This window comes from Ammospiza nelsoni, chromosome 8 (genome assembly GCF_027579445.1).
Source record: "Ammospiza nelsoni isolate bAmmNel1 chromosome 8, bAmmNel1.pri, whole genome shotgun sequence".
In the NCBI taxonomy this organism is placed as follows: Eukaryota; Metazoa; Chordata; class Aves; order Passeriformes; family Passerellidae; genus Ammospiza; species Ammospiza nelsoni.
This window is the reverse complement of record NC_080640.1, coordinates 38,794,491-38,821,494: the sequence shown is the minus strand read 5'-3', so window position 1 is coordinate 38,821,494 and position 27,004 is coordinate 38,794,491. Positions and strand designations below refer to the sequence as shown.

The 27,004-nt window shown below is 50.3% G+C and overlaps 1 protein-coding gene across 1 annotated transcript in view; it reads right to left on the bottom strand.

Moving 5' to 3' along the window:
• LOC132076337 (collagen alpha-1(XIII) chain-like) overlaps positions 1-23,567 on the bottom strand; it is a 55,020-nt gene extending 31,453 nt beyond the window's left edge. Inside the window, exons 1-16 of the mRNA XM_059477372.1 lie at positions 23,538-23,567; positions 22,916-22,942; positions 21,186-21,236; positions 17,477-17,512; positions 16,631-16,657; positions 15,605-15,631; positions 14,532-14,558; positions 14,415-14,441; positions 14,126-14,152; positions 12,185-12,241; positions 6,901-7,017; positions 6,422-6,463; positions 5,565-5,591; positions 4,809-4,844; positions 3,544-3,606; positions 2,931-2,957 (exon numbers count right to left, since the gene is read on the bottom strand). Coding sequence (XP_059333355.1) covers positions 2,931-2,957; positions 3,544-3,606; positions 4,809-4,844; positions 5,565-5,591; positions 6,422-6,463; positions 6,901-7,017; positions 12,185-12,241; positions 14,126-14,152; positions 14,415-14,441; positions 14,532-14,558; positions 15,605-15,631; positions 16,631-16,657; positions 17,477-17,512; positions 21,186-21,236; positions 22,916-22,942; positions 23,538-23,558 — 639 coding nt within the window. The 5' untranslated portion in view covers positions 23,559-23,567. The remainder of the gene's footprint in view (positions 1-2,930; positions 2,958-3,543; positions 3,607-4,808; positions 4,845-5,564; positions 5,592-6,421; positions 6,464-6,900; positions 7,018-12,184; positions 12,242-14,125; positions 14,153-14,414; positions 14,442-14,531; positions 14,559-15,604; positions 15,632-16,630; positions 16,658-17,476; positions 17,513-21,185; positions 21,237-22,915; positions 22,943-23,537) is intronic.
• Between the last annotated feature and the right edge of the window lie 3,437 nt (positions 23,568-27,004).

Sequence of the window (27,004 nt, the reverse complement as noted above, 5' to 3'; positions counted from 1 at the left end):
ATATCACAATATCCATGACCTAGTGCGGGCACCTCCCGCCCTACACTGCCCTATTTTCGGCAGTAAGGAAAGTAAAGCAATAATTAGGCGTACTTTGTACTGGAGAATGTGGATTGGTCTCTCTCCTCCCCAACCATGCTCCCTGCCTTTTTTCAGTGAGACCCAGCAGGGCAGACTGATGTTTTCTGCTGGGAGACACCCAGCCTGCTTGCAGGGACCATCCCCACAGGGCAGCCCAGCCTGTGACAGTCAATTCCCCTTCCCAGAGACTCTCCTGGAAGAACTGCCTGCCTGAGGAGCTGTTTGATTCCTTCACCCTGCACAAGCCAAGGCCCCTGGTGAGAGGGAGCTCAGAGGTGGTTGAATGAACAAGGGCTCTGTGTGACACCAGGAAACTTCTTCAGGCCGGAGATGTTCTTCACTGCCAGCCAAAGCAGTGATATTCCATGCAAAATTGGCCACTACAGCTAACCTAGGAATCATGGTGTTTGTCCAGGGCTCCTCAAGGCAAAGGGAAAGTAAAATCTAGCCTAGGTAAGTGGATCCAAAGTTGGAAGACTTAAATGTCTTCCAAAGTCCCAATTAATCCTCCTAGGTGGGAGGACAACAGAAAGAAGCAATTTCCAAAGACAACAAATGCACGTGCTGCTGTTGGATGCTCAGGAGCTGAGTGAGGTCTGGCTGCTGATTTAAGAACGTGTCTGCACCTCCCTTTCAACTCCTCTGAGCAAAAAGAAAGGAAGTCAGGAGAAAAGTGACCTTGACAGTAACAAATGATAGTCTGTGTGTGAAAGAAGCTGCTGCTCTGGGGCTGCAGAGGTGCCCTTTTGGAGATTTAGTAATCCCAAAAAGCACAGTGGGTTTCACCTCTGCTCTTCCTGAAGGGGGTGTGCAGGACATAAATAAAGGGCCAATAGCAAGACTGTGTGTGCAAGGTGGCCCCAAGTCAGGGAAGGCTCTCACCCTCTGCATGACCCTGAGACATGACTGGAGCCTTCCCCTTTGCCAGAACCCACATGAAGAGCTGGCCAGTGATGGTACGAGGCCATGAGCAAAGCAGGTGCTCCATGCCAGCAGTGAAACATGGGAGTTTCAGCAAGGACAAAACACAGCTTCTCCTTTCAGCCTTTTCTCCCTCTCAGGCAACACTCTGAGTTCATTCCTTCAGTTCAGTTTAATGGGAGACCTGCTGTTGCGAGAGCCCTCAAAATAATCAGTTCTGGGTGCAATTCCACCTTCATTCACACTGGCACAAACAGGAGCAATGCCTCTGTGCTTGATGGAATTACACTCATGGGGAGATGTGTTGGGGAAGATGGAACAAGAAAGCCTTACAAACATGATTGCCTGGCAAAAGATTTTGAGAATACGGAAACTGTAAGCGAGATTGAAATGAAGGCAAGCTTTGAGATACCTCAGTTACTGAACAATGGGGAAACAATGGTGTGGCCGGCTGAAGGTGATCCCCTTCTGATGGAACAACACCCTCTGCTTGCAGACAGGCCCAAGGCTCAGAGCAGACCCTACAGCTTGGCAGAAGGGGCCCAAAGAGGAGTTTTTAGGGTTTAAAATGTAACACAGGATGGTAATGTAGTGATTCTTATAGGCTGTATGGAAATGCTGTAGGATTTGTATCTTGTACTAGATTGGTTAGTGAGAATCAGAATATTCAACACAGGAGAAGATTTATGGTATTGTTACAGGAACTTCACTCTCCTAGCTCTTGCCTTTTACTCTCTTACCCTTTTTACTCTCTTATGCTTTTCTCTCTGCCCCTCTCTTCTCTCAGTCCTGCTCCAGCTGTGGCAGCTCCCAGCAGGGCCCTGCACCCAGGCCCTCTGCAATGAACCCCAAATCCCAGCAGGGCCCTGCACCCAGGCCCTCTGCAATAAACCCCAAATCCCAGCAGGGCCCTGCACCCAGGCCCTGTGCAATAAACCCCAAATCCCAGCAGGGCCCTGCACCCAGGCCCTGTGCAATAAACCACAAGTTCCTGACCTGGCTGCAGAGATCTCTGCTCTCCATCCATCCTGACCATCCTACCCCCAGCACTCTTACAGAGATGGACACAGGGAACTACATGCACTGCAGTATTCCTGAGAAGGTGTTTTCTTGCAGGAAGACAATCCCTGCTGCTCTATCCAGCTATGAACCCAGAGGCTGCATTCCCAAAGAACATTTCTTTAAACTCCAAGTAATGCATCCTTGGTAAGCTCTGAAGGGGCCTTTTCTCTCTTCAAACAGCAATCCACCCAGATGGAAAAGATCTAGAAAGTGTATGTGCTGCAGGATAAATGAGCTGCATGCCACACACTAAATACTCGAAATGAACGTGTCACAGTTAATGCCTTCCCAAATATTACAGGACCAGTCTTTCCTCAGGATGTCTAAGATGTATGGCATGACACAGTGTGCTCTGACTGCCATGAACACTCGCCAATGTTGTAATGCTTTAAGCACAGCCTACATTGAGTAATATACTTGAAATATATGGGTACAGTAAATTTCAGTCAAATAGATAACATCTGGGCAGAGACCATATGAGCCTGTAAAAGTGTCCAGAAACAGACAGAAGAGCTGGTGCCAAACCTCAGCCCGAATGGTGGAGTAGGAGTGGATTTGATGCGTCAGCTAACCAGATTTTATGAGGAAACCCCAACCTAGCCCATCAAATAGGGAGATGTAACAAATCACCAGCAAGCTTCATAGCCAGAGAAATGCCTTTGGTAAGAATGGAATTCCACTGAAGGGATGAAGGCAGCCTGAGCTGGGAGTGCCTGTCTGTGGCTCATCAGAGCACAGATGTGGACCCCATCAAACACCACACAGAGCTGCCTTGCACCCAGCTCCCCTCACAACCCACCAGCCCAAGCAGCAGCATCTCCCAGGTGATCTGCTGTGAGTTAGGAAAATGTATTTGTCATGCCTACCTTGATGCCAGCATCCCCTTTTTCACCCTGCCGAGAAAAGGAGAGAGAAAGGGGGGAAACAGAGAGGGACAGTGAGCACAAAGGGCAACCAAGCAAGCAGTAGCAGCAAGAGATAAAGCAGCCAGAAGAGGGGTGTGATAAATGCAGCCCCAGCACTCCAGGTCCCCTCACAGCAGCATGGGACCAGTCCAGCACTGGCTGCAGCCCTCCCTCCCCTCCCAGGGACTGCAAAGGCAGTTTAGGTCCTTGGAGGGCAGGCTGGAGGTTACCCATACCTACACTCTTCTTTTACATGATAAGGGTGCAGAAACCATTGAAACATCTCATGGTCCAGAGCACCCTCATTTTCACAGCCCTGGTGCAAAGCCTCTGAAGGCTGGGTCGGTTTTATTCCTTAATGGGGGATTGTGTAATTCCTGGTTCAGGACAGCATGGAATCACCTTGGCCAACAACGGCCCAGATTCTTCACACAGGAGCAACTGTTCCTGCAAATGTTCCTGCCATGGTTCACCCCAGGCTCTAGAGAGCTGTCTCCAGCCCCTGGCCTTTGATATCCCTTTAGGACAGGCTTGTGCCCCTTCTCTGCCCCTCTGACTCGAGTTCAAGGGTTACCTTGGGGCCAGAGGCTCCAGGGAGGCCACGGGCACCGGGCAGGCCTGCCTCACCCACCTCACCCTGAGGGAGAGAACAAAGAGAGCAGTGGAAGCAGCAAACACAGCAGCAAGGAAAGGAGCTGTGGGTTGCAGAATGGCCAGCAGAGGTGTGAGAGGCACGTCCCACACTGAGGTGTCCCACACACACCAACCCACCCCTGGGTCTCTGGGAGAAGAGCAGATATTCAGTGCATGAAATGCATGGAGTGAAGGGAGCACCAAATCTGAATTAACGACTTTCCTCAACATTTCACCTTCTTTTCCCTTCCCGTTAGGATCTGGTGCCCTACATTGATCCATTCCTTCCAGCTTTCCCAGGAAAGCCTTGGGCTCACCCTGGCTCGGCAGGGATGGAGTCAGAGGAGGTGTTTCATGTGAGAGGAGCTGCTGGGAGATCACTGCCCATTGCCACCCTCCCTGTGCACACAGGGCTCCTGATGGAAAACCTTGGGCTCACTGGGAAAAGGGGCAATAAATTGTGTCTGTCTGCAGGAGTGGGCTGCGGTCTGCAGGGGCTGTAATTTCCACTTCCTGACATAAGAAAAACTTCTCAGTTTATACAGAGCTAATTAAAAAGCTCTCAGCCCTTGCCATTCTGCTTGCAGAGCACCCATAAAGCAACGTGAAGATAACAGGGGACACAGGGCTCCTTCCTGCTGCGAACATTCACCTTCCCCTTCTCCAGCTGACATCTCTTTAGCAGGATCTCTCCACTCCCTCTCTCCTGTTTGATCTCCCTTTGTGTCCTTCTCTTCCTGTCTCTTCATTACACCCTCTGGGCTCACAGCCCTGCTGTTAATCAGCTGCTGCTGAAGGCACTTGGGCATTGCCAGTTTCTGCCTTTTAACCCAGAGCAGGACTGACTCTTTTCTGTATCCCAGAGAGCAACAGCCAGGGATTTGGCCCTTTTCAGCCTCCCATATGGGCTTGGATGCATAAGAAAGGCATTCCAGCCTGGAAGTGGGTGTACAGAGGCACACACACACACACAAACACACACAGGGAGATATTTGTTCCATAGTTTGTGGAGAGTTAAAGACAAAAATCTCTGCGCCCAGGCTCTCTTTACACAGGTGCCAGCAGGGAACCTGTGGGACTGATGCAAACCCAGCAGGAGCAGAGCTCCACAGGAGGCTCCAGCATGGTCCACAGATTTTCAGCCACGATTCCAGAAAGCATCAGTGCACTTAATTCATTTAACAACACTGGAGCTGCCCTCCTTACCTTTCTGCCAGGGTATCCCTGAATGCCAGCATCTCCCTGCAAAAGGCAAAAAAGGAATGGAGGCTTGGCCTGAGAGGGACAAATCTCTGCTCTTTTCCCTGGGGTATTGTTTGGATGGGAGAGCCTTCCACAGGGGAAATCTGCCTTTTGCTCACAGTGATTCCAGTGAGCTCCTGTCCCTTCAGACCCACAGGTCAGCATTGCTGCACTGGGCTGAGCCCTGGCAGGAAAGGCCTGGCACACAGCTAACACGTGTCAGCTCTGTGCCCCAACTCCATGGCTCCTATCTCCTCACCCTGGCCACATATCTCAGATAAAAACAAATTATGTTGGGTGGCTGCAGCTGAAAAACAACAACAGCCACCCCCTCCCTTGCACTTTGGCAAGTGAATAAATGGGAAAGCGTGGCAGAGTTAACAATAGCATTGCAAAATCCATTCCTGAAGCACTGGGAAATGCTTTGAGAATGGAAGAAGCCAATAAAGCTGTGTGTGGCAAACAGTTTTGCAAGCTGGGCTGATGAGGCGTGCCTGGCTCAGCGGAGAGGCAGCTCAGACGTGTCGCCTGCACAAAACCCCTGAGTCAGCACAGGGGCTGGGCCCCAGAGGCACTGCTGAGCTAGGTCAGAAATCCTCTCAGCCCTTTGATGTAACCTCTTTTACCCCTCCTCCATCCATCAAATGGATCTGTCCTGTCAGGAGAGCCCATCTCTGTTCATCATCTTTCTGCACCTCTAAGTGAGGTGAGATGTCTCACCTTTGGTCCAGGAGGCCCAGGTAAGCCCTGTGGATAAAATCAAAACAGACACTGGGGTTGGAAAGTGTGACATTACATGGACAGCAGGGTGATGGGAGGTGCTGGCTGTTTCGATTCCAAACACCCCTTAGAGATTTGCACTGCTGAGCTCAAACAGCCCCAGTCTATTCTTCATGTAGGTATCTTCATGTAGGTATCAAATAAACTTATGCCCACAGTGCTCCATCCCCCCAGGTTTGTTCTTGCTCAGTTTGAAGACTAAAAAGCTGCTTTGCCTTATGCATTATGCTCCAGAATATTTTCTGTTTCTCTGGCTTGCTTGGGGAACTTGTTCCCAGCCACTGCAGCTCTGGAGTAAATCAAGCATTTGCAGCTTCCTCTGGCAAGCTAAACAGAGAGAATGTATTAACAAACAAACCACTTGTGTCTCTAAATGAGAAATACCCAAACAATTTACCTGATATGAACCATGAAGCATACCAGACATACGTGTGTGTAAATATAAATAAACAAACTGTCTTTGCAGGAGCTGCCTGTAAGCAGGCAGGGAAGGAAAACTGCTCTAGATATGCTCTGATGCCTCTGCCACCTGCTTTGGCAATTCAGGTGTTTAGCCATCCTGTCCTTGGCTCCTCAGAGAGAGATGAGGATCTCTCAGAAAGAAATGAGGGTGCTGACCCCTGTATTGTGTGTGGAGAGGTGCATTTGCCTCCAGGGATGAGACTTGCTTTTCCTGCTAGCAGGCCTTGTGAAAACTGCTGGAGATGGAAGCTCCTTTAATTCCCAGTGGCTGCAGAGCCAGTGTGGCACGTTGGCCCCTGCAGCTCCCAGGAACAGAGCTGGACTCTGGTACCCACCTTTCCATCTCTGCCAGGCTTCCCAGGTTCTCCTGCTCTGCCCTGTGGCAAGAGAGAGGCACATTAGCAGCACCTTCTGTCCCCTGCCATTCAGCAGTGGTTTTGTTTCATAAGGGTGGTTCTGCTCCCACCCTCCTCAGCTGCTTGCTAGGACAGGGACAGGACTTCAAAGGGGTGGCAGGGAGCAGACAATTACACCCCACTGTTACTTCCTCCCCGGGGCCATCTGCAGGGCTGAGGAGGAGGAGGAAATGAGTCTGGTGTCACCCCCTGTGTGTTCAGATAGCAGCAGTGCCCAGGTCCCATCTCTGCCTTCCCTCTCCTTCCCCGGAACCTCTTCCTGTCCCCACATCCACATTCTCTGCAAGCCCCCTGTCCTGGCTATCTCAGCTTCACCAGCAGCAACACAGGCCAGAGGAAGCAGCCTGTGCCCTAGGGGATGGGGAAGCACAAGCATTCCAGTTTTGCTAAGGACTTACAGGGGGTCCAACTGGCCCAGGACGTCCTGGGATTCCTTCAGGTCCAGCTGGTCCAGGGGGCCCTGGTGGGCCAGGGGGCCCCGGGGGCCCTTGGATCCCTGCCTGTCCTTGTTCACCCTGCAGTTTGTAAAACAAGAGTTACAGCAGGCACAGCAAACCCTTCACACCACCACCCCAAGGGCCCAGGCAGGCCAGCCTGACTGAAGCAGAGGAGACAGAAGCAAGTGCCAGGTTTCTGACAGGAGAGGTTTCCAAGAGTGATGAGAGCCCTGCTGAGGACACTGGGCGGCCTGGGAAGCAGGAGCCAGCACCCAAAGGTTTGCAAAGACATCTGAGGTGACCAGCTCAGAGCTCCCTTCTAGAGAGATCTAGTGATGACAGAGCAGCCCAAAGAGACCTTTTTCTTCATTGAGCCAGCCAAGTAAAATTTATGTGTCAAAGACCAACATCTCTTGAGTCTCTGAGGAGGCTTTCCAAAGCACTTGACAGTCACATGTGAAGCAAAGCCTCCTGTGACGACACTGGCACTTCCAGGCAGAGCCACCTCAGCCAGCTTTTCCCCCATCCTATATTTGTTGGACAACAATCCCTCTGTTTTGCCGAGGACCAAAAGTAGAAATGCCACAAACCCCAAAGAAAATAACACGATCATCATGGCATTCCTGGAGGCCAGCCAAGGCAGCCCATGGACACCAGGCAGAGCCTGTTTTTCTGGGATTTAACAAGGCAGTGCCTGCTGAGCCACCTGCCACTCTGAGCTCTGTGAGAGGGAGCTGCTGGAGCCAGCTCCTCCCCAGGCCCTCAGTGCCCCTCGGTGCCTGTGGCTCATGCCTCAGCAATGTCATCTGGGGCTGCACGTGGCACCAGGCGGCACGGAGGAGACAGTGGGCTGGAAGCAGCACGTTTGAATACCAGACTGCTGATCTAGAATTGATGAATCCGGCTCCTAGGGCACTGTGGCACCCGTGCCAAGCTGTTCACTCTCTAGGCTCACCTCCCCAGATAAAACATGAGAGCCTACTGCTAGTGATCCCATTCAAATCTGAAAGACTTCCCTTGGTGGGTCCATGGGAAGCTAGAACCCAAACATGGCTGTTTCTCAGTCAAAAGTCAGTGGGTGTGCAGTCGGGTCTCTGCTGCATTTATCCTCTCTCCAGCCTTACACACTGGAGGAAAATGCACGAAATCTGTCCCCTGCGTTCCTACCAAATGCGCTGTTTATCCTGGCTGCCTTCAGTGAAACATGCAGATACAGGGATGTTTGCTTTATTTAGAATGATAAATGAAAGTAATAAGCTGCAAATTTCATCCTTTCTGCCATCAGCTCTATTTAAAAGAAAATTTCCAGCGCGTGGGCCAGGCTCACGAGAAGCTGGGTCATGTGTGGAGCAACAGCCCTTTCCTTTGCTGTGCCTCACTGCCCAACCCTCAGCCCACGCTGGGAAGCCTGCAGGGCCAGGCAGGAGGGGTGCCCTTGCTTCTCCCCACTTTCAAAGGGGATCTTCATTCATCCTGTGGCCCTTGCAAGGGAATGCGGGTTCTTTCCTAAGCTTCCTTATCCTCCATACTCAGTGCCGTTCAACTGTAAATGGTCTCATAGCTTTTAAATATGGAAGGTAATTTGGATCTAATGAAGATGCTGGGAGGACACTGGAATGTATTTCTAGATTTCCTCTTGCCTTGCCCTCCCATTCCACCTTCAAAGACTTCCCTCCCACTGCATCTTATACCACCCCCAGCATGGGTGCACCATGGGAAGGCAAAGGGGGCTTTGCCCATCTCACTTTGGCTCTCTATTCCCACCTCAGCTACTCTCTGCCAGCCCAGTCCATGCTCCAAATTTAGGGCAATTTAGGGCACTAAAGTGCAGCATGGTTCTGGAACAGAGTGCTGGTAGGAGAGATGGCAGAGCAGGAGCCCTGCCCCAGCACAGGGAGCGGCTGCAGGGAGCTCACTCACCCCGAGTCCCGTTTGCATCACCCTCACTCTGCTGTCCTGGGCACAGCAGGCTTGGTTTAGGCAAGTGCCCATGCTTGCAGATCCCTAAACACACCAAGTGTTATCACCACATCATTATAACCTCATTAATGTGTTCAGCACAAAAGGACCCCCACAGAGCTAAACGGATAGTAAGTGGGAGATCAGGTGTCATTTTCCTCAGTTGTCATTCTATATTTTTAGCTGTCGACTGGAACTATTTTTCAGTTCTTTTGAACACCAGCCTGCACCCCAGCAACACAATGCTTGCTCAGTCTCCTCACAGAGGAGCGCACTCACTCAGGCCCATGCCCAGCTAAGCCTTGGGCAAAGCACTCCTGCCGATGTGCTCAGAGCTAGCAGCAGGATTTTCCTCTCTAACATCCATTCTGCAGCCTCACTGTTTTCCTTACTGCTCACAGGCTGGGCTCCTGGAATTGCCTGGTGCTGGCAGATCTGCAGGAGCAGACCCCACCCTGTTGCTTTTAGAGAATGAATACTGCAAAGGCAAAACGGATCATGGCAAAAACTCCGGTGAAGTTTTCCTCTGAGGACAGAGGGAATTTGCAGCCCTGGCTGACGACAGGATGCAGGGCAGCTATTCAAGTTTCCCACTTCATCCTGGAGAGGAACTTCAGCTTTCAAAGTCTTCCCAAGAGGTCAGTCCTTGGCCTGGCTCTCCAGACTGTCACTTTGAAGGGCAAACAGCGCAATCCATGGGGCTCTGTGTGGTGTGAGTGCTGAATCGATAGAAACTGAGCTGAAACCACGGCCTCACGTGCTCAGGGTTCATCCAGAGCTGGGCAAGGACCAGGCACCTCATGGTAAAGCCTCTTGCATCCTGCAGTTCCCTGCTGGCATCCGACTGTCTAGACAGGCAGCAGGGTGACAAAACCCAGGCCCTCAATAAAGAGTGCCCAGCACACTTCAGCAGGGTAACTGCAGCAGTTTGTCCACACAGGAAAGCTAATCCCAACTGATGGAATGAGGGCTCATTAAAGTGGGCTCATTAAAAGCCACATGAACTCTGACTATGGACACTCTTATTCGCTATTCATATGTCCGTAATTCACTTTATGAATTCATTCCCAAAATAAACTAAAAATGAATTATGGCCCTGGAAACCAAAATAAATGTGTTTACGCAAAGATTTAATGCAATTTAATGAAACCATTCTAAGAGCTTATTTAAACACATTTCCCCAAGTGCCTCAGACTAGACTAGCCCTTAGAAGAAGCGTTTGCCTATTCATTCATCTCAGTTAAATTTCACAGACATTAGATGAATTTCAGCAAGAGGCTTCCAACCTCTTCTGGAGATTGAATATGCAGGAACTGACTCCTTAAGGGAGGAGGCTGCTTGTCGACAGCCCCAAGAAAAGCTTCATGGCCCATTTCTTTTAGTCCAAAAATCTGCCTTCACTGCATTTCTTTTTAGCAACATTATCACATCAAAGGTTTCCTCCGCTTTCAAGGAAGTCCCTCAGCTCTGCCTGAAACTCTTGGAAAGCCCTCTGCAGGGGAAGAAAGACAGGTAGCAAGCTGATGAATTGCAAGCACTGGGATAAGCTCAGAAACAGGCAACAAGGAGGAGAAGTCTACCTGGAAAGTGCGTCTCTTTATGACCGGAGGTGGAGCCAGCCGCACTGAATTGAGGAGAGGCAGCAGCTGAAGAAGATCAAACCAGAAGGTCACAGGGCAAAGGAGGCCATGAGGGCATGGAGAGTCACAGAGCAGCCAGGACAGAGACCAGAGAAGGGGGGAACAGAGAGACTGCCATGAAAATGAAGCCTGGCAGGAGAGCGGCGTGGGGCGGGTACCTGCTGGCACACCTCTGAGCTCCTGGTGCTGCTCACAGGGGCACAGCCTGGCAGCTCTGGGGTGCCCACTCAATACCATCCCACTGCACAGAGCTTTCACAGCTCCCTCTGCCTGGAAACAGCCAGGGGATCTCTGACTCAGCTCTGCTGATCTCCTTGGGAAGTGCTCACTGCAAGGCATCCCTCGCTGGCTCTGCTGGGGTGTCCAGCAACGGGACTGTTTCTCTTAACTTATCATCATCATCAGAGTTGGGGCATCTATCAGAATTACAATTTTCTCCAGGTTTTCCAAGTGCAGTTTTCCAGCTCTCTTACAGGAAACCCAGTGTATCTCCGGGTATCACCCTTCCTCCAGGTGTGGAAGGGAGCAGAGAAAGGCTGGCTGGGGTCAGCACAGAAGTCCTGGCTTGGTTCACTTAACTTGGCACACACAACCACCATGGCCAAGGGACAGCACCAGGCCTGGCAGCTGGACACCTAAGTAGGGCATTGCCCTGGCAGCCTGTGCTTTGTTTTTCCTTGCTCAACAGTATCATCACCTTCTGACTGCTTATAGCCAGGAATGCTGCCTCAGGGCACAAAGCTGACCCGGACACACAGAAATCAAATGCACTAAAGCTCAGGAGCATTTGTTCATCCTCTTGCTGTATCCAGTTTCCACTTGCATGCACGCTGCTGTCACCCTGGCACCCACCAGTCGGCTCCAGGCCCAGGAATGCTGCCCTGGCCTGATCCACTTTCCTGTTCCTATCAGTTTTCCATTGAAGCTGCTCTTGATTTACATAGGGAGAGGTGAGAGAGCCTTTCTGTGCTTGGGCACAAAAACATGCCCGTGTGTGACATTTCCCCACGTGAGCTGTGCACTCAGACCCCAGAGGTGTGCCCACAGGTGTCCCACCACAGAAACCATACACTTCCAAGGAGCACATTTATTCCCTTTAGACATTGTACTTCATGTGTGCAGTTAAAGCAAGGATCCAGTCCTGATGCAAAGAGAAGCAGTAACCCAATTTTGCAGCATCATGATTAGGTGGTTGTGCTCAAATGCACTGATCCAGACAGCCACAAGCTCTCACTCCAAAAGCAGTGCTGCTGGAAATTCAGCAGGGCTCATTTTACCCAAAGGCAAACCTCCCCTTTCTAAAAGACAGTGCAGGAGGCCCCTTAGCCCAGGAGAGCCAGCTAAGCAGGCTTTGCCTGGCTGCTTCAGTGCTGAAGGGTATCTGAAATATCATACAGCTTACAGGGGAGCTGAGGGAGGATGCTGGAAAGGATAAGGAGGAAAATGGAGAGAACCAGTCCTGAAAACAGGCAAGACAAGGCCCTGCAATGGATTCGGGTGAGAAGAAACCTGAAGGCACTTCCACCTAGCTCCTGCCCTGCCCCCTCTGTGTTCCAATGGGAAGTTTTTTCAGAAGGCAGCGTGCAATATTGGATCTGTAACCTCGAGCATCAGAACTGGATCCCCTGAGAGTGCTACCCACAAACCTTCAGCGCAAGGATCTGGTTAGAGCGCAGGGCTGCGAGTGTGGTACTTAGGTACTCCTGGGGACAGGGAACACACACCAGACAAACAGCGTCAGAGACAGACAGCATGGCTTTCATGGTTTCCCTGAGTGGCACCTGGCAGCAGCCTGAGGGGCCCTCTCACCCTGAATGGGCAGCACCCATGCATGGGCTCATCCCTCACAGCAGTGCAGGCCACACAGACTCATGCAGACAAAAAAATAGGAATCTACAAGAGCCAAGGCACATATCCTAACCTTGTATTTCCTTCCTAAGAAAACAAATATGAAACAAAACTGAAACAACATCCCTGGTTTGTCAGGATGCTGGTTTTCGTTTCCTCACCCAGAACATCTGACAAAGAGCCTTATCAAACAGAAAAGCAAGAATTAATTGCAGTTCTGTCAGCGGTGTCGCATTTTTGCAACAAGGCCCATCCTCATTTTCATTCAGGGAGGAAGAAAGAGAACTGCACCTTCTGCTGGCTGGTCTGTGCCTCTGGCTCCGTGAACTTGCAGGTCAGGACAGCCTGTCCTCGGGTTGATCTGAGGACAGTCACCCTTCCCGTGAGCGTGTCTCAGCCGTGAACAACTCACGGGCTTTTTATACTGCTGAGCTTGGGGCCTCATGAGACCACGAGAGGCAAGGGAACGCTGCCAGGATGTGAGGCTTTGCACCACCCTTTTCCTGCAGCTCACCAGCCACCCTACAGCCCTGACCCACCAAACCAGCAGTGCCTCTGCCCCCAGGCTATTCCCAGGGACGCACCAGCTCCTTCCCAGTGCTGCTCTGGGTCCTGCCACTGCTCTTCACCTTGAGCACTGGGACACTCAGAGCCACGGGCTGTAACAGGAACTCAGGACACTGCTGGGTGACCAGTGTTGTTGGCTTGTTTTTAACATAACAATCGAGTGAGCTGCTCACTAAATAAACACAGCTGAGCGGCTGTTACTGCACGGACTGGCACCTCCCCACAGCCCCTGGTCCCTTGCTGCCAGCCCAGCTCTCTCTGCAGGGCCTCTGCTGCTCCAACCCTGCTCCCTCCGGGCCAGGGCCCAGAGCCCAGCTGATTATCCAGAGGCCCATCAAAAATAAACAGAAAGCTCTTAAGCTTGTCTCCCTGTACACCCAGATTACAAATTCCAGCCACTTCATATGATGTCGTTCCAATGCATTTCCAGTGGATTTTCAGCACTCTGGTTGTTTTTAGAACTGGTTAAATCCCCTCCAGCCCCATGATGTTCTCTCTCCACTCTTGGCTGCAGCACTTGCTGGCCAGGCCAAGATGAAGGAGCAGGTGGGGCAACATCCTGGCTTTCATTAAACAGCTGCTGCCATCAACCCTCCCACTCAGGCAGATTTTCCACCAGCATGGGGACCAGCTCACTGGGGAGCTGACAGAGCACCACGGCCAGGGTCACCCTCAGGCAGGGAGCATTCTCCTTGTCCCTATGCAGGGATGGCACCAGCAGAGGGAGAAGAAAACGGGAGGAATGATGATGGAGTTTTCCCCAGGTCTTCAAGGAAGACAGCACGGAGCCAGTGCAGCAGCTCAAGGCATGAATGGGTGACCTCTGCTCCTCCAGAACCCCCCGGTTTCACCGGGCTTTGGGCTGAGCATGTGGATCCTCCCCTCTCCAGCACAGAGCACAGGAGGGTCTCCAGGAAGCAGAACTGACAGCAGCTATCCAGGGGCCAGCTCTGGTGGGCAGGAACACAGACCGGGGAGCCAACATCCCTCCTGGAAAACCTTATCTGCTGCTTTTCTGCGAAACGCATCCATCAGCCCAGCGCTGCCCCGGGGGCCAGATGACGCATCTTGTTAATGGAACGATCCCTGCCTCCGACAAAAAGCCACTCAAACCAAGGAGGATTAACATGCAGGAAGGCACGGGACAGAGGATAATAACGCTAATGACTTACCCTGTGCGGGTACTCTGCACACTGACCCTGCGAAAGAAGGGGATTAAAAAGGAAAGAGTTGAAACCACAAACAGAGGCGACCAAAATAGGCACGCGGGGTCAGAGCCAGACGGTGTAAATCATTGTGACTCTATCAGACCCGGTGCAGCTATGTCAATTTGCACCCGATAAGCACCCTGCCTGCTGTCCCATCCCCTGAGCCCTCTGCTCTTGGTACTCCTCACTCACAGCCACATCAAGCAGCACCAAGTCCCTTCCTCACTTTTAACTAGGCCCTCATTGAAGTTACCTTCTCTCCCTTTTGTCCTGGGGGTCCCTGGAGGAGAAAAGGGATCAAAAAAGGCTTCAGTAAATGAAGGAGTTCAGAGAATGCAAGGGGAGAGGGATTCGGGGGAGAGATACTTACAGGCTGTCCCCTGGGACCTGCAGCACCCTTTAAAGAAACACAGAATTTAACAGGGGATGATTTGCCATTTACAGTGACAAAAAGACAGAGTATGGAGTAGGTGAAAAACTGAGCTTTCAAATACAATTGTGAAGAAAATTCCCAAGAGATATTCGGGTTTGCTTTGTTACTCTGGAGGAGTGAAAAATGCACACATGCTGCCCCAGAGGGGGGGGAAATTAAAAGGAGAGGGGGAAAAATCATGGGGAAAACACACCCTTATTGTTCCCAGGACCTCAGCTGACAGCATCTCCTCAGCCACGCTCTGCGATGGAACCAGAGGCAGCCAGGACTGAAGCCTGAGCTGGGATTGTGCAACAGGGGAGTGAGGAGGGGGATCTCCAACATGTGCTTGCCAGAGGGCTACAGTGACACTCGGCTCAAAAAGCAGAATTACAGAATTAGCAGAAGAAAACATTCAACACTTCAGCGAGCGAAGGTGACTACAGGGCCTCCCTCTTGACACACACGTATTTGGGATTTCATTATCAGAGATGTCAAGAGGAACAAGACAGCATTTGGGCTTCCATAAAGCGCAGTCTGAGTTTATCATTTTCCACCAAAAGCATTTTAGTATGATGCACATATGAAACAGAGCTTCAAGAGGGTGTGTGGTGGGGGAACCACACTTAATACAAAAAACATGCTTTTTTTGGTTGTTGTTAGATAAGTTGAAAGCTGCCAGATGGGTTTTCAGAAATCTTTCCATCAACTTTTACTTGTCCTATGAGGCCAACCACAAAAAATGTCAGCTCCCAGAATATATTTAAAGAACATAATTGCTAAGTGCAAGGAAAACACATCCCATGCCTAACCAGAGAGTTGCTGTTGTGACATGACGAATGTGCTAGCCATAATGCAAAAATTACAGACATGCATCCCAGCCCTGCTATTATGAAGTTACAGAATTAGGGATGCAGCCAGTGCATCAGCTGAGGTAAGATTGCTACCCTGCCCCTGAGCTTGTTTCCAGCTGAGGCACATCATCATTGCAAACCAACCCATCACCCACACACAAACAGATGCATTTTTACCATCTCTCCCTTCTGTCCAGGATGCCCCTGCAAAAGAGAGGAAACACACGTCAGCTTTGGCCTCTGCAGACTCCAGGTGATGTTGATTTAACAGCTTCTGCTGAGGGAAGTGTGTGTCCCCAGAGCAGAACAAGAAAGGGGCTGCCACATCTCTCTTGGGGGTGAAGTTCCTCGTGGCAAAACCAGGAAATGAGAAGCCAGAGGTGTGAGCTACCAGCTCCTTCTCCACTGCAGCACTGGAGGAGTGTGGTGGGCAGCCTGGCTGCATGGCTGCTGCATGGAGCTATGGGTTTCATGCCCACTGGGTTCATGGAGAAGGAGCTCATTTGTGCCCACCTCTGAAGGATGGGAATAACTTGGGTTTCTACTGCAAATCTCTAAGGACAGCATGGAGGTCTCACAGAGGTCTTCAGGATCCTTCCCTCCTCTACTGCAGCCTTTTGGTACAGCAGCTGTTGGCTAAGGCAGAGGGCTGACACCTCAGGGACCTGCTCTGCCTGATTCTGGTGGGAGTGCCTGCTAAGGCTTTCCCCACAGCAGCCAGACTGCTGCACTCATGAACTCCCAGTTTACAGATTTACCTAGAAAGGAACAGGCCATACTCTGCCTCCCTTCATCTCCTGACTCCTGCATCTCCCCCAAGGCATCTGTGGCATCCTGCCGCCTGCCAACCTCCTCGTTTTGTTTTAATCCATGCATGTGCATGGCATTGCAAAACAATCCCTTTCAAACACAGGGTGTAACACCCAGGTTCCAGCCCAGTGGGACCAGCAGGAGAGCTGTAACATCCAGTGGGACCAGCAGGAGAGCTGTAACACCCAGGTTCCAGCCCAGTGGGACCAGCAGGAGAGCTGTAACATCCAGTGGGACCAGCAGGAGAGCTGTAACACCCAGGTTCCAGCCCAGTGGGACCAGCAGGAGAGCTGTAACATCCAGTGGGACCAGCAGGAGAGGTGTAACACCCAGGTTCCAGCCCAGTGGGACCAGCAGGAGGCAGGGCAGAAGCCTGCAGAGTTCTCTGCTTACCGGTTTGCCATCCAAGCCAATAGGGCCCTGAAACAAAAGAGGAAAAATGATGAGAAATGCTTTCCCCAGCATCTTGTACATCTTGTCCATGTGCCCCAGGAAGCACTGTGTGCCACAGGACTGCATGGGCTGGGGTGATGTGAGGTGACTCCCTGCCCTCCTGTCCAGTCCTGGCAGGTCCCTGGCCCACTGAAAACCAGCCCAGATTTCAAACTGCTTCAGCAGGGACCTGCAATGCTGGACACAGGAACAGAAACAAGGAGGGATTCACAGGCAATTTGGAAAAATAAATCTCAGAATGTAAGATTTTACAGTGTTGGGTAAACCAGTTGAACATCGGCAGTTTTCTCAGGACTTTGATTTAAAAGGGCACCCGCCTTTGGGGGAAGAGGAATTTTTGCAAGTGATAGAATAATAAAAGTGTCTCAGGGAAGAGGTGACACACAGCTCAGCCCATGCTGAAGGTACTGTTTGATGAGAAACAGGCTCCACAGGGGTTGTTTTCCTTGTTTGGGATAGGGGTGTTTCTTAGGATGATTTTCTTTTACTCAACAGATCTGGCTTTAACTTTGTTATTTTAACACTTGGGGATTTTTTAAAATTAATTTCCTTTCAGAGTTGTGTGGTTTGGTTTAGTAGGGTTTGTTTGGTTTTTTTCTCCCTAAGTATTGTTTAAAAGAAGAAAAAAAAAGTAGCAGAAAAACAAATGAAGAAAAAACTGCTTTTTCCAGTGATATCAGATCAGGTCACTGGTTTCAGGAAGGAATGATGAGCTACAGCAAGCATTTAGGAGGCTTCCTAGTAGTACCACACATCCGTACCTCATAAATTCAGAGCTGCACTTACCGGGAATCCAGGAAAACCTCTTGTTCCAGGCTGTCCCTGGGAAGGATGAAACAGAGACAGCACTTTAGAGGAACTCAAATGAATTTTGATGGATCCTAAGTCCTCTCTACAGAGCCTTTCCTCCAGCCTCTGACCAATTATCCTACAACTCTCTGAAGAGATACCCAACTCCCCTCCAAGGGGAAAGTGTCTTGGGAAGGAGGGGAAATCTCTCATCCCCACTCCAATTTGTACAGGGCCAAGAAAAGGCTGGAGCAGCTCCAGTTTGGATTGCAGGCAGTTTCCTTTAAGTTTCTACATTAATTAAATGGGTGTCCCTAGCCCATATGTTAGGCTTTTGGAGTATATTCCAGAGGCTGAGCTCATTTTATGGCAGTTCTTGCTGCCATAAACCTGAGATGTTTAATGCAGGGTGCTGTTCTGCCTTGCAGGTCACTGGTGTCTAAATACAACCATCCCTCTCCTCCTCCAGCCCTCATCTTATATCTCAGCTCATTCATTTTGCTCAGAAATAATTCTGGAGGTGATTTTTTTCCCTCTTCTGTTTCTTTTCTTTTTATTTTTATCCTCTGAGAGCTAAAACAAAAAGGAGAGTTGGGCTGTGTGATGAGAGGAACATGAGCACCACAGCTTTTCCCCCTGCCCTTTCCTGGCTAGCTAGCTGTGGCTACCAGTTTGGGATCAGGTACAGCAAACACTGGCTTGGGATGTGTTTGGCAGCTTCTTCATCCCCTACTTAAAAACACCAATGAAAGAGAAAATGTGCTGGCTGTTAATTTTTCATGGTTCTTCAATTTTTGGGGCTTGTGACATCCCAGGTCACAGTTACTGTAGCTTTGCTGGTACCCAAGAAAGATACCACTTCGTTTCAGGATTTTCCAATCTGTTTAAAAAAGAAAAAGGTCAGGAAGCATATGGTCCATCTGGCCCAGACTTCAGCAGATCTTGCAGCAGTCTCATGTGGACAGAAGCAGCCGGATGAGGTAAATCCTGTGCCACGCTCATCAGCTGACCACTGTGGCATCCTGCCTGCCCTGAAAGCTGGGCTGGCATGCCAAAATGCCCAGCTTCCTTATGTCTTCTCTCATTCTGGGGGAAAAAAAAATGCTGTCTTCAGCAATTTGAGCTACCATGAGTGGACTGCTGGAGTTTCCCAGGATGGAGCTGGGCATAAACAGGGTCTCTGCCTTAAGCTAGAGTGATCCCATGTGATGCTGAGGGAAGGAAAGGGCAAGGAAGAAATGGGGCTCCTGGGCTGTGAGGCTGAGGTTTGCCACAGTGAAGCAATAACAATCCTTTGGGAGACCTCAGAGTTGCATTGATAGGGAAAACCTTCACCTTCAGGTAACATCTCCTCTGTCTGCAGAGAGACTCATTGAGGGTTTATCCCTGCAGAGGATGGGCCCAAACAGCCTCTTTGCAGGGTCTGAGGGATGCCCCCAGCACAGAATCCCTCACATCACAGTCAGGAGTTCTGGTTTGCTGTGCAATGCTAGCAGGACCTAATCACATTTGCACTATTTCTTTAGTTCTGCAAAGTTGAACTTGGTCAGCTTTGCTTTGCAAGATACACACAAAACCACCTGGCCCCGTTGGCCAGTGACCAGGAGGGAAGATAGGCTATAAATTAAAGGATCTGTCCACTGCTGGCTTCTGAAAAGGCAAGAAGCGAGAAGATCCTAGCCAGAATTCTGGTTCCCTGTTGGACACCTCCCTGACAAAAAGTGCTAAAAAAAGAATTAGGGAGAAAACCTGGAAATGGTGCAATTTGGCTTCCTCTGTAGACTACAGACTGCTGCTTCTCTCCCCTTGGAGGACAGCAGGATGATTTGCACGGTATCACGCCAAGACAACAGTTCAGCAGCGAGCCATTCCAAGAGACTGTTTTTGTTGGGTGGCTGGTTTTCCTTGTCTCCTTTTTAAAATGTTGACTGTATGAAGTATGTAATCCTGGGAGCTGCCAGATCATGGAGACCGTCTGTTTCTGCCACTATCGGTGCGCTGTCCCTCTCTGGCCAGGAGCTCAGCAGCTCTGAGCTCCGGCAAAAACTTCAACCTCCAAACAAAAATCTGGAAACTATTTGTCATCCCACATCTTTCCCAGTGGCCCCTTGGCCAGGGTTTCCGTGTTTGTCCTCAGTGCTCAGCCATCCTTCTGACCTATTACCAGCTCCCCAGGAAACGGGATCATCTTCACAGTAGGCTTTGCAGGGGGAAAGCGTGGAGCTGGGCTGCTCCTGGCACCTCAGGGCTTTGACTGGTGTAGGCAAAACCCCATTTTAGACACCTTTTGCCACCTAATTTGTCTGCTGCTTTAAAGACGCAACGTGTTCTGCACTTTCCCAAACAGCAGCAAAGCAGACAAAATTGTCCTGCAGGCCAAGCACGTGTCCTTCAATAAAACTGTCTGCTCTGCAGGACCTACAAGGACAGGACCTGATGGCTTCTCTCTCTGATTATATAATTACCCTGTTCAGAGCCAGAGCTTGTGAGAAACAGCAAAACCAACGGAGCACTTACCCTCCAAAATCTGCTGTTTGTGCAGCAGGGTGGTCTTGCTCAGAGCTTGGCTTGAGAGACTTGCCAGCCCCTGTTCTTTGCCTGGACACGTGGCCAGGGACCATCTGCCAGGCATAAAACCCTTGGGGAGACCCATTTGGGTCCTGGGCTTTGGTTCTGTCGCTTCCCAAACTGCAGCATCCCCGGCAGGTGGGCCCGGGGACCAGCAAAGCTGGTTTTCATTAGAAACACTTGTCACGGGGCTTTTGGGAAGTTAATTGGAAAGCCAGATGTAGCCAAGTGTTTGCACTGCCTGGGTCCGTCTCACTTGACCTCGCTGTGAAACAAAGGCTGCCAGCAGCCCATCCTCTCTGCAGGTCAAGGACGGTGCTCTTCACAGGTTAATCAAAATCGGAAGCGCCCACTGGGAGGGAGAGAATTGAATCTCCAGGTCTTTTTTCATGGAAATCTCCGGTGGAGGCTGTGCAGGGATGGAGTGGAGAGCTCTGGCTGCACCCACACAGAAGCAGAGGCTTGATGGCTGAGCCACAGTGCAAGAAGCATCCAGCATTTAGGGCACACAAACACTCCAACCCTTCACCTGGGTCTTTTTTTATGACCCCGTCCTCGCAAAAAGTTTTGTCTGGCTGACTCGTTGCACCTTGTAGAGACACTTTTACTTGAAGAGGGTGCAAAATCCTGCCTTTTCTCAGCCAGATAAGCAGTGACCGTGCTGACAAAGAGCTTCCAAGATTTTGGGTACATGACAAGGATCTCTGAACCACGCTTTGTCTTTGTGAGCTCCCCAGTCACTGGCTTAGCTCCGATCCTGCCCGTCAGTAAAATCAGGGGGCTTGGTCCCTGCTGATTAAACCAAAGGCTGAAATCAGCCAGGCAAAGGGCAAATTTTCTCCAAAAGTGATATCAGCCCTGTTACACAAAGGAAATACACTTCTTCCTTTTAAATGCAGGACTCCGGTTTCCTTGCCAAGGGAAGGCTTCCTCATTTGTCCTGGAACATGAGCTATAATTTCATTATATATAGCATATAATAGCAGTATAAAACCAAGGCTGGCTCAGCATGGGAACCACATTATACAGGGTTTTTGCTCTTTCCAGCTGATGCTGAGTCTTAATGCCCCTCCTAAGGCTTTCCCAGTAACTTGCCCACATCCTGCATCAGACAAAAATAGAGAGAAAAGTCACTTACGGGTGGGCCACGGGGCCCGATGATGGACATGCCAGCTTCTCCTGGAGCACCCTGCAGAGAGACAAAGCAGAGGAAAGGGGTGAAAACAGGAGAGGAAAGACAAAGACAACTATATTCCTGTCAAGAATGGGGTTAAATGTGGGTGCCTTAGGTGTGAGATCTTCAGGGCTCATGGGGCAGCTGCTGTTCTGGCCTCCCCCAGCTCCTGCCTGACACTTTGGGAAAAAAAAGATGTTCTTGAGAGCTGCTCAGATGTGCCAGAAAATGGAAGCTGCACAGCAAGGAGAAGTATAAACACATAAAACACTTTCTGGCAAAACAGATGTTCTGCCCCATTGCAAGTGTGAAAGATGGCCTGAAACCCTTTCAGTTTCCTTCCTGTGAGTTCCAGGAGGGTTGTGTCCTGCAGAAGAAAGAAAAAGAGGGATGTGCTGGGCTCCAGGGAAAGGGGAGCTGCAGGCAGCTCATTTGGTTACTCCAGAAATGCCTCTCTTGTGTACTTCTCAAACTCAATAGAGATGTGGATGAAAACAAAGCAAAGTGCTTGCTGGAAAAGGAAACAGCTGCCTCTCCAACTCCCAGCCACCCACAGCGTGTGATGGGCAGGACGTGTCACTCCCTTTGGAAACATGATGTATTCCTGAGAGGCAGCTCCAGAAGTGCCCAGGGCTGAGGAGCTTTAGGACAGAGCTTCCCATAAACCAAGCAGCCTGCAAGAAAGCAAAGCACTCTGAAAAACAGAGCTATGGACTGCCAAAGACTGAGCGCTCTCAGGGAGGCCTTTGGGGCAGCAGGGGCAATTAGGAGGGATTTTTTTCCACTGTTTGTTTGTATCTATCTGCTGTCCCTTCATGCAAACTTTGGCCAGAAACAAATGCAACGATATGCAGAGAAAAAAGTAGAATGGCTTCAGGTGGGAAATCCTGGTCCGTTGGATGTTGGTTGGCTCCAATGAGCAAACAGTGAACACAAGCATGAACAATCTCTATCCTACTTTCCCCCTTCCTTGTTGTGTTTTTCTCTCTATTATAAATAGGAGCAAATGGGTCTGGTATGGTACTGCATAGATGACCTTCCTTGTCAGGTAAATATCCATAACCTTTCTTAATTTCTACACATTGTTATTCAGTTATTCACAAATCCCAAACACCTCCACTTCCCTGCTCTCCCAGGTGGGAGGTACTTACAGCTCTGGGGAAAATACACTAACACTGAAATGCCAAAAACGGGCCAGGAGCAGGACCACTTTGTAAAACTCACTGCACAGCAAACAGTCTGTGAGGTGGTGTCCCACAGACCATCAGCTTTCTTCAGGAGGAAGAGGTCCCACCATGTCAGAAATAGGAGTGTGCCATGCCACTTTTACTCCTTGCTCCCACCTGCACCAGGGATCAGGCTAACCTGGGAGGCAGAGGGGAGCTGCAGGTTGGCTCGGGCAAGCAGAGCTGCCAGAGGGGGAGAAAGTCAATGGTTAAAATCCAGGAAGCCTTGAAGGAAGCCCTGCATGTGCCCACTGGCTCTTAGGCTGTTAGTAAATTGTCATAAACAAGAAACACAGCATCTCTGGAGGCTGAGTGGCCTGGAAGGAATTTGGGAAATATACTTGCACTGACACGGAAGATGGGGCAGCCCAAAGCTGGCTGCAGTGGCCGTGACTGTGACAGGGGAGTTGGGCTGGCCCTAGAGGAGGACAGTTTGGGGGTGCTAGAGGCTACAGGGAGCTGACTCACCTTCTCTCCAGATTGCCCCTTTAGTCCCTGGGTCAGGGGCAGCCGTCACAGCCACATGCAAGAGGGTGCGGGGAAGAGAGAGAGAGAGGAGAGAGACACAAACACAGGCGTCAGCGGCAAAGGCACGCTCTGCCCCCCACAACCCTGGCTATGGGGCTGGCACCAGCAGGGTGGCCTCACTCCTGCCCCGGTCCCCTTGCCCATCCTCACCACGGGATGCCTGAGCAAGGAGCAGCTCCACAATCCAGCACTCAGCCAGGCAGGGCACGGCCCCCTTTGCTCAGGGCAGCTGCCAGTGGCAAGCAGGGGCGCGTGTTAGGAAACCCAGGGTTAGCAAGCCCAGCTGGTGCACCAGGTGGCAGCAGGAGACACCCAGACAGGGGGATGCTGAACCAGAGCAGGGCCTGGATAGGACTGCAGGTGAAATGGAAACACCTCCCCAGCATGTAGGTGGCTTGCAGGGCTGGTCACCCTGCTGAGAGCAGGGGAGCCCCTCAGGTGTGGGGCTCAGAGAGAGTAGTTTGGCTCAAACTGACAAGCATTATCCTGAAAGCCACCCCCAAATCCTGGGGGCTGGAAGAGAATGGGAAGGAAAAGGCACAGAAAAGAGGGTTTGACTTACCGGCCGCCCAGGGATTCCCATTGCACCTTTGTCCCCCTGGCAATTAAAGCAAAAATCAGAGGGAATTGGTGACTGGTCAAAAGCAAGGTTATAAAACAGCACAACTGAACTAAGCCACAGCAGCAGCTTCACACCGTGGTGCAATTGTCCGGGGATTTTGAGAGGGAGAAAGTTAAAGAGTAAAATGTGTTTGCGTGTGCCTGAATCTGTCCTTAGAACGTGTGAGGCACCAGTTCATTTCCACATATGACAAACCCACTCATCTCACAACAGAAATTACATACAGCAATTTAGGCAGCAAAAGGAGGACAGGAGTCTCCAGTCAAACAAAGTACTATCCCTATTTCCAGCACCTCATAAAATCCAGGTCCTGGGAACTGGCTTCCTGCAGTGGCCAACTGTCACATTTTTCTCTTTCTTGACCAAAGTCATCTGGGTGTTAGCTATTTATTTATAGAGTTATCACTTTAAAACACAATTCTTTTAGACTTAAAAACACTGTCCTGTCCAGAAGCAAGAGAAAAATGTGAGAACACAAGCTGACACAGGAAAAAGCATGTCTGGAAGAAGACATATGAGCAGCTGTTTTCAGTGTCCTCTACCCCTCTGAGATACTTCCCAGTGCATTGTCAGCATGTGAGTGATCCTAACAGTGGTTTTGGGAATGACTTTGGGTCAGGTGACACTGGACAGAGCCTCGTAAACACATGGACATAGCACCAGTGACAATTTTCTTCACCCACTTACCTACAAGGCAGTTGGCTGCCTCTTACAGCTAAATTGTACTATGCAATTACCAAAAAAAAAAAAAAAAAAAAAAAAAAAAAAAAAAAAAAATTACCCCCTCTGCATTCCTGGTCACCAAAACTGAAGGCTGTGCAGATCTGGAAGATAGCAGCTCATTGCTAAAGGATCTTGATGATTATGGCTTCAGCAGTCATGTAGCTTTTACTCTATATTTTGCAAAAATGACGTGATAATAATCCCTCAGTTCTGTTTCCAGCGATGTTTGGGGTTTCCTTATGTAAAGCAGAACGTTCCTGCCCCTGGCTGGCTGTGTCTGTAGACACAAACCTGGTTTTCTGGTTTCTGCAGCTGGAGACACCAGCCCCACCGGTGCCACCTCTCGATGCCTCCCCACACGTTCAGTGCCAGCGCGTGTGTACAAAATCTGAGATCTCTGGGAGGGGAAGGCACTTAGCTCTGTTTGTCCTTCTGGGTGTACACAAAGGCTGTGTATCCCAAACTCAAACATCATTGCTTGGGACCAAACCGTTCCCTGGTGGAAGCTCAGTCATTTCCCTCTGCAGAGCTGGGGGGGCTGTTTGGTATGGGGGGGGCATTCCTTTCCAATGCAGCTTATGTTGTGATAAACTGAAGAGCCGTGTACGCTTTGCAAAAGCACCTCTTTCAGATGGATGAAGCCCTGAACAGCTGCTTGATTTCAAGTTTTGTTGAGGATATATTATGGGAAACTGCTTTCTTCTAGGGTTTTAGGTGGGTTCTCAGCCCTGCTAATATTTGCCTATCACTGTGCCAGCAGTGAGTGGAGCTCCTGGCATCAGCATCTGGCCCTGGCATCACTTTGTGGCTGCTGGAAAACAAAATACTGAGCTTTCCTCTGCTTTTAGTCCCTTAAATGCTGCTTTCCTCCAGAGCCGAGCCCAGGCTGATTTCCCGGGTGGCTTTTGAGGTGAAAGCTGAATTTGCTCTTCTGTCTCTGCTGTGGCTGGTGCTGGAGCAGGAAGGGCCCAGGGTCGGGGCTGAGCTGTGTCAGGTCCCCTGTGAGTACCTGGAGTGGTACATGACGGCACCGTGTCTGGAATGTGGCTGCAGCACAGGGGGAGCTCCCTCTAGGACAGCAAATAAATGCCAGATGTTTATAAGGAAAGGTTGCCTGTGACAGACAGCCAGGAAAGAGCACTTGGGGGTGGATGATACCGTGTAGGTTGGTTATAAAGTCATGAAAAGCTGCCCGAAGCTCCCACATCAGAGTTAAAAGAGCATGAAAGGCAAGCAGCAGCCCCTGTCCTGAGCCAGGGGCGAGCCAGCAGCACAGTTTGCATTTCCTGCACTGGGAAACTGCCTCTTATGGCTCGTGCAGGCTCCAGGTGAGCCACAGCCCGGGGAGCAGGGAACCATCACCAGAAAATCACACTGCTGTAATTCCAAAGCTCCTTCCTCAGCCATGACTAACCCAGATGCAGATACTGTTATTATGGATTTTTGCATTTGTCCCAAGGTGACTTAGGCCTTCTAAATCCTACTGCAACTAGCAAATCCCATCAGTGAGAACACTGAACAATTTGCCTCTTCAACCAAAGACATCTTCAAAAGACATCTTCAAAAGTAGTGTTTCCCACTCATAGGAGGGTTCACAAGGATCATGCTACCCTTTAAGTTTGGACCTACAAAGCTCCTGTGGTCCCTACTCTGTATGGGCCGTGTCCTGATTGCAATATTCTATTCTATGTCCCATTTTTTATGCAAGTCTACTTTCTACCACCTTAGGAATGCTGGGGGCCTCCTGATCAAAGTACTGTCAGACAGAAAGAATGAGGGGATGAAACACAAATAATGAAGTATTTACCAGGAGCTGTGGCCTTTCTGTGACGCCCTGGAACAAAATACACTGAAACAGCAAAAGCCAGCCTCAAACTCCAAAAGGAGGGCTTGATAAAGACATGGAATCACATGGAAGTGTTTAGGAAACAGAATGGTTAAAAAAACTCTCCACAGCTCCTTGACCATCAGCTCTGATTGCTTCGGTTTCCTAATCTCCTGCTTGTGAAGTTCTCTCTCCTTTTGGCACGACTCTACCCACAGCTCTCCGCATGAGCTCTGAAGGTATCTGCAAGTCCACGGAGAACGAGCTAATTACAGGGCTTTGACTTTCTTCCTTAGTTTCCATCTGCTAAATATTATTTTTTCATGTATGGAATTGCTGCAGTTGCCACAGAAATGTTGCATGATCAGAAATGGGAGAGAAAATGTCCGTGAGAGGATCATTGGCTTCGGATGTGGTCCAGACAGCAAAAGGACTATTGCAGGATTTCATCACTTCCTTCCTTCACCCCTTTTAGTCCCAATCTCATCAAATATCTTACATGACTGCGGGTTGCCCTTGTCTTCACCAAAGCCCTCACCGACTTCAGGAATAAGGGTGGAAGTGTTCATTGGGCAAGAGAAGAACATGAAGTTCCCTTTTGCTGCTCTGGTGGTGCTCATCCATTTCCCTGGCTCTTGTCCTTGTTGTCCTAGGCTGCAAGCAGGGCTCAGTGCATTTCTAACGAGTATTTCTGCCCATCTCCACACCCAAGCCAACACCTGCACTGGGAGCTAAGCCCTGCCACACAGTGTGTTGTCTCTTCTGCAAGCTGGGAAACAAAAATGGGAGAGAGATGTGGGGTGGTCATTGCTTTGGGGTCACTATCCAGAATAATGTGTATGACAACCAGCCAGGAAGG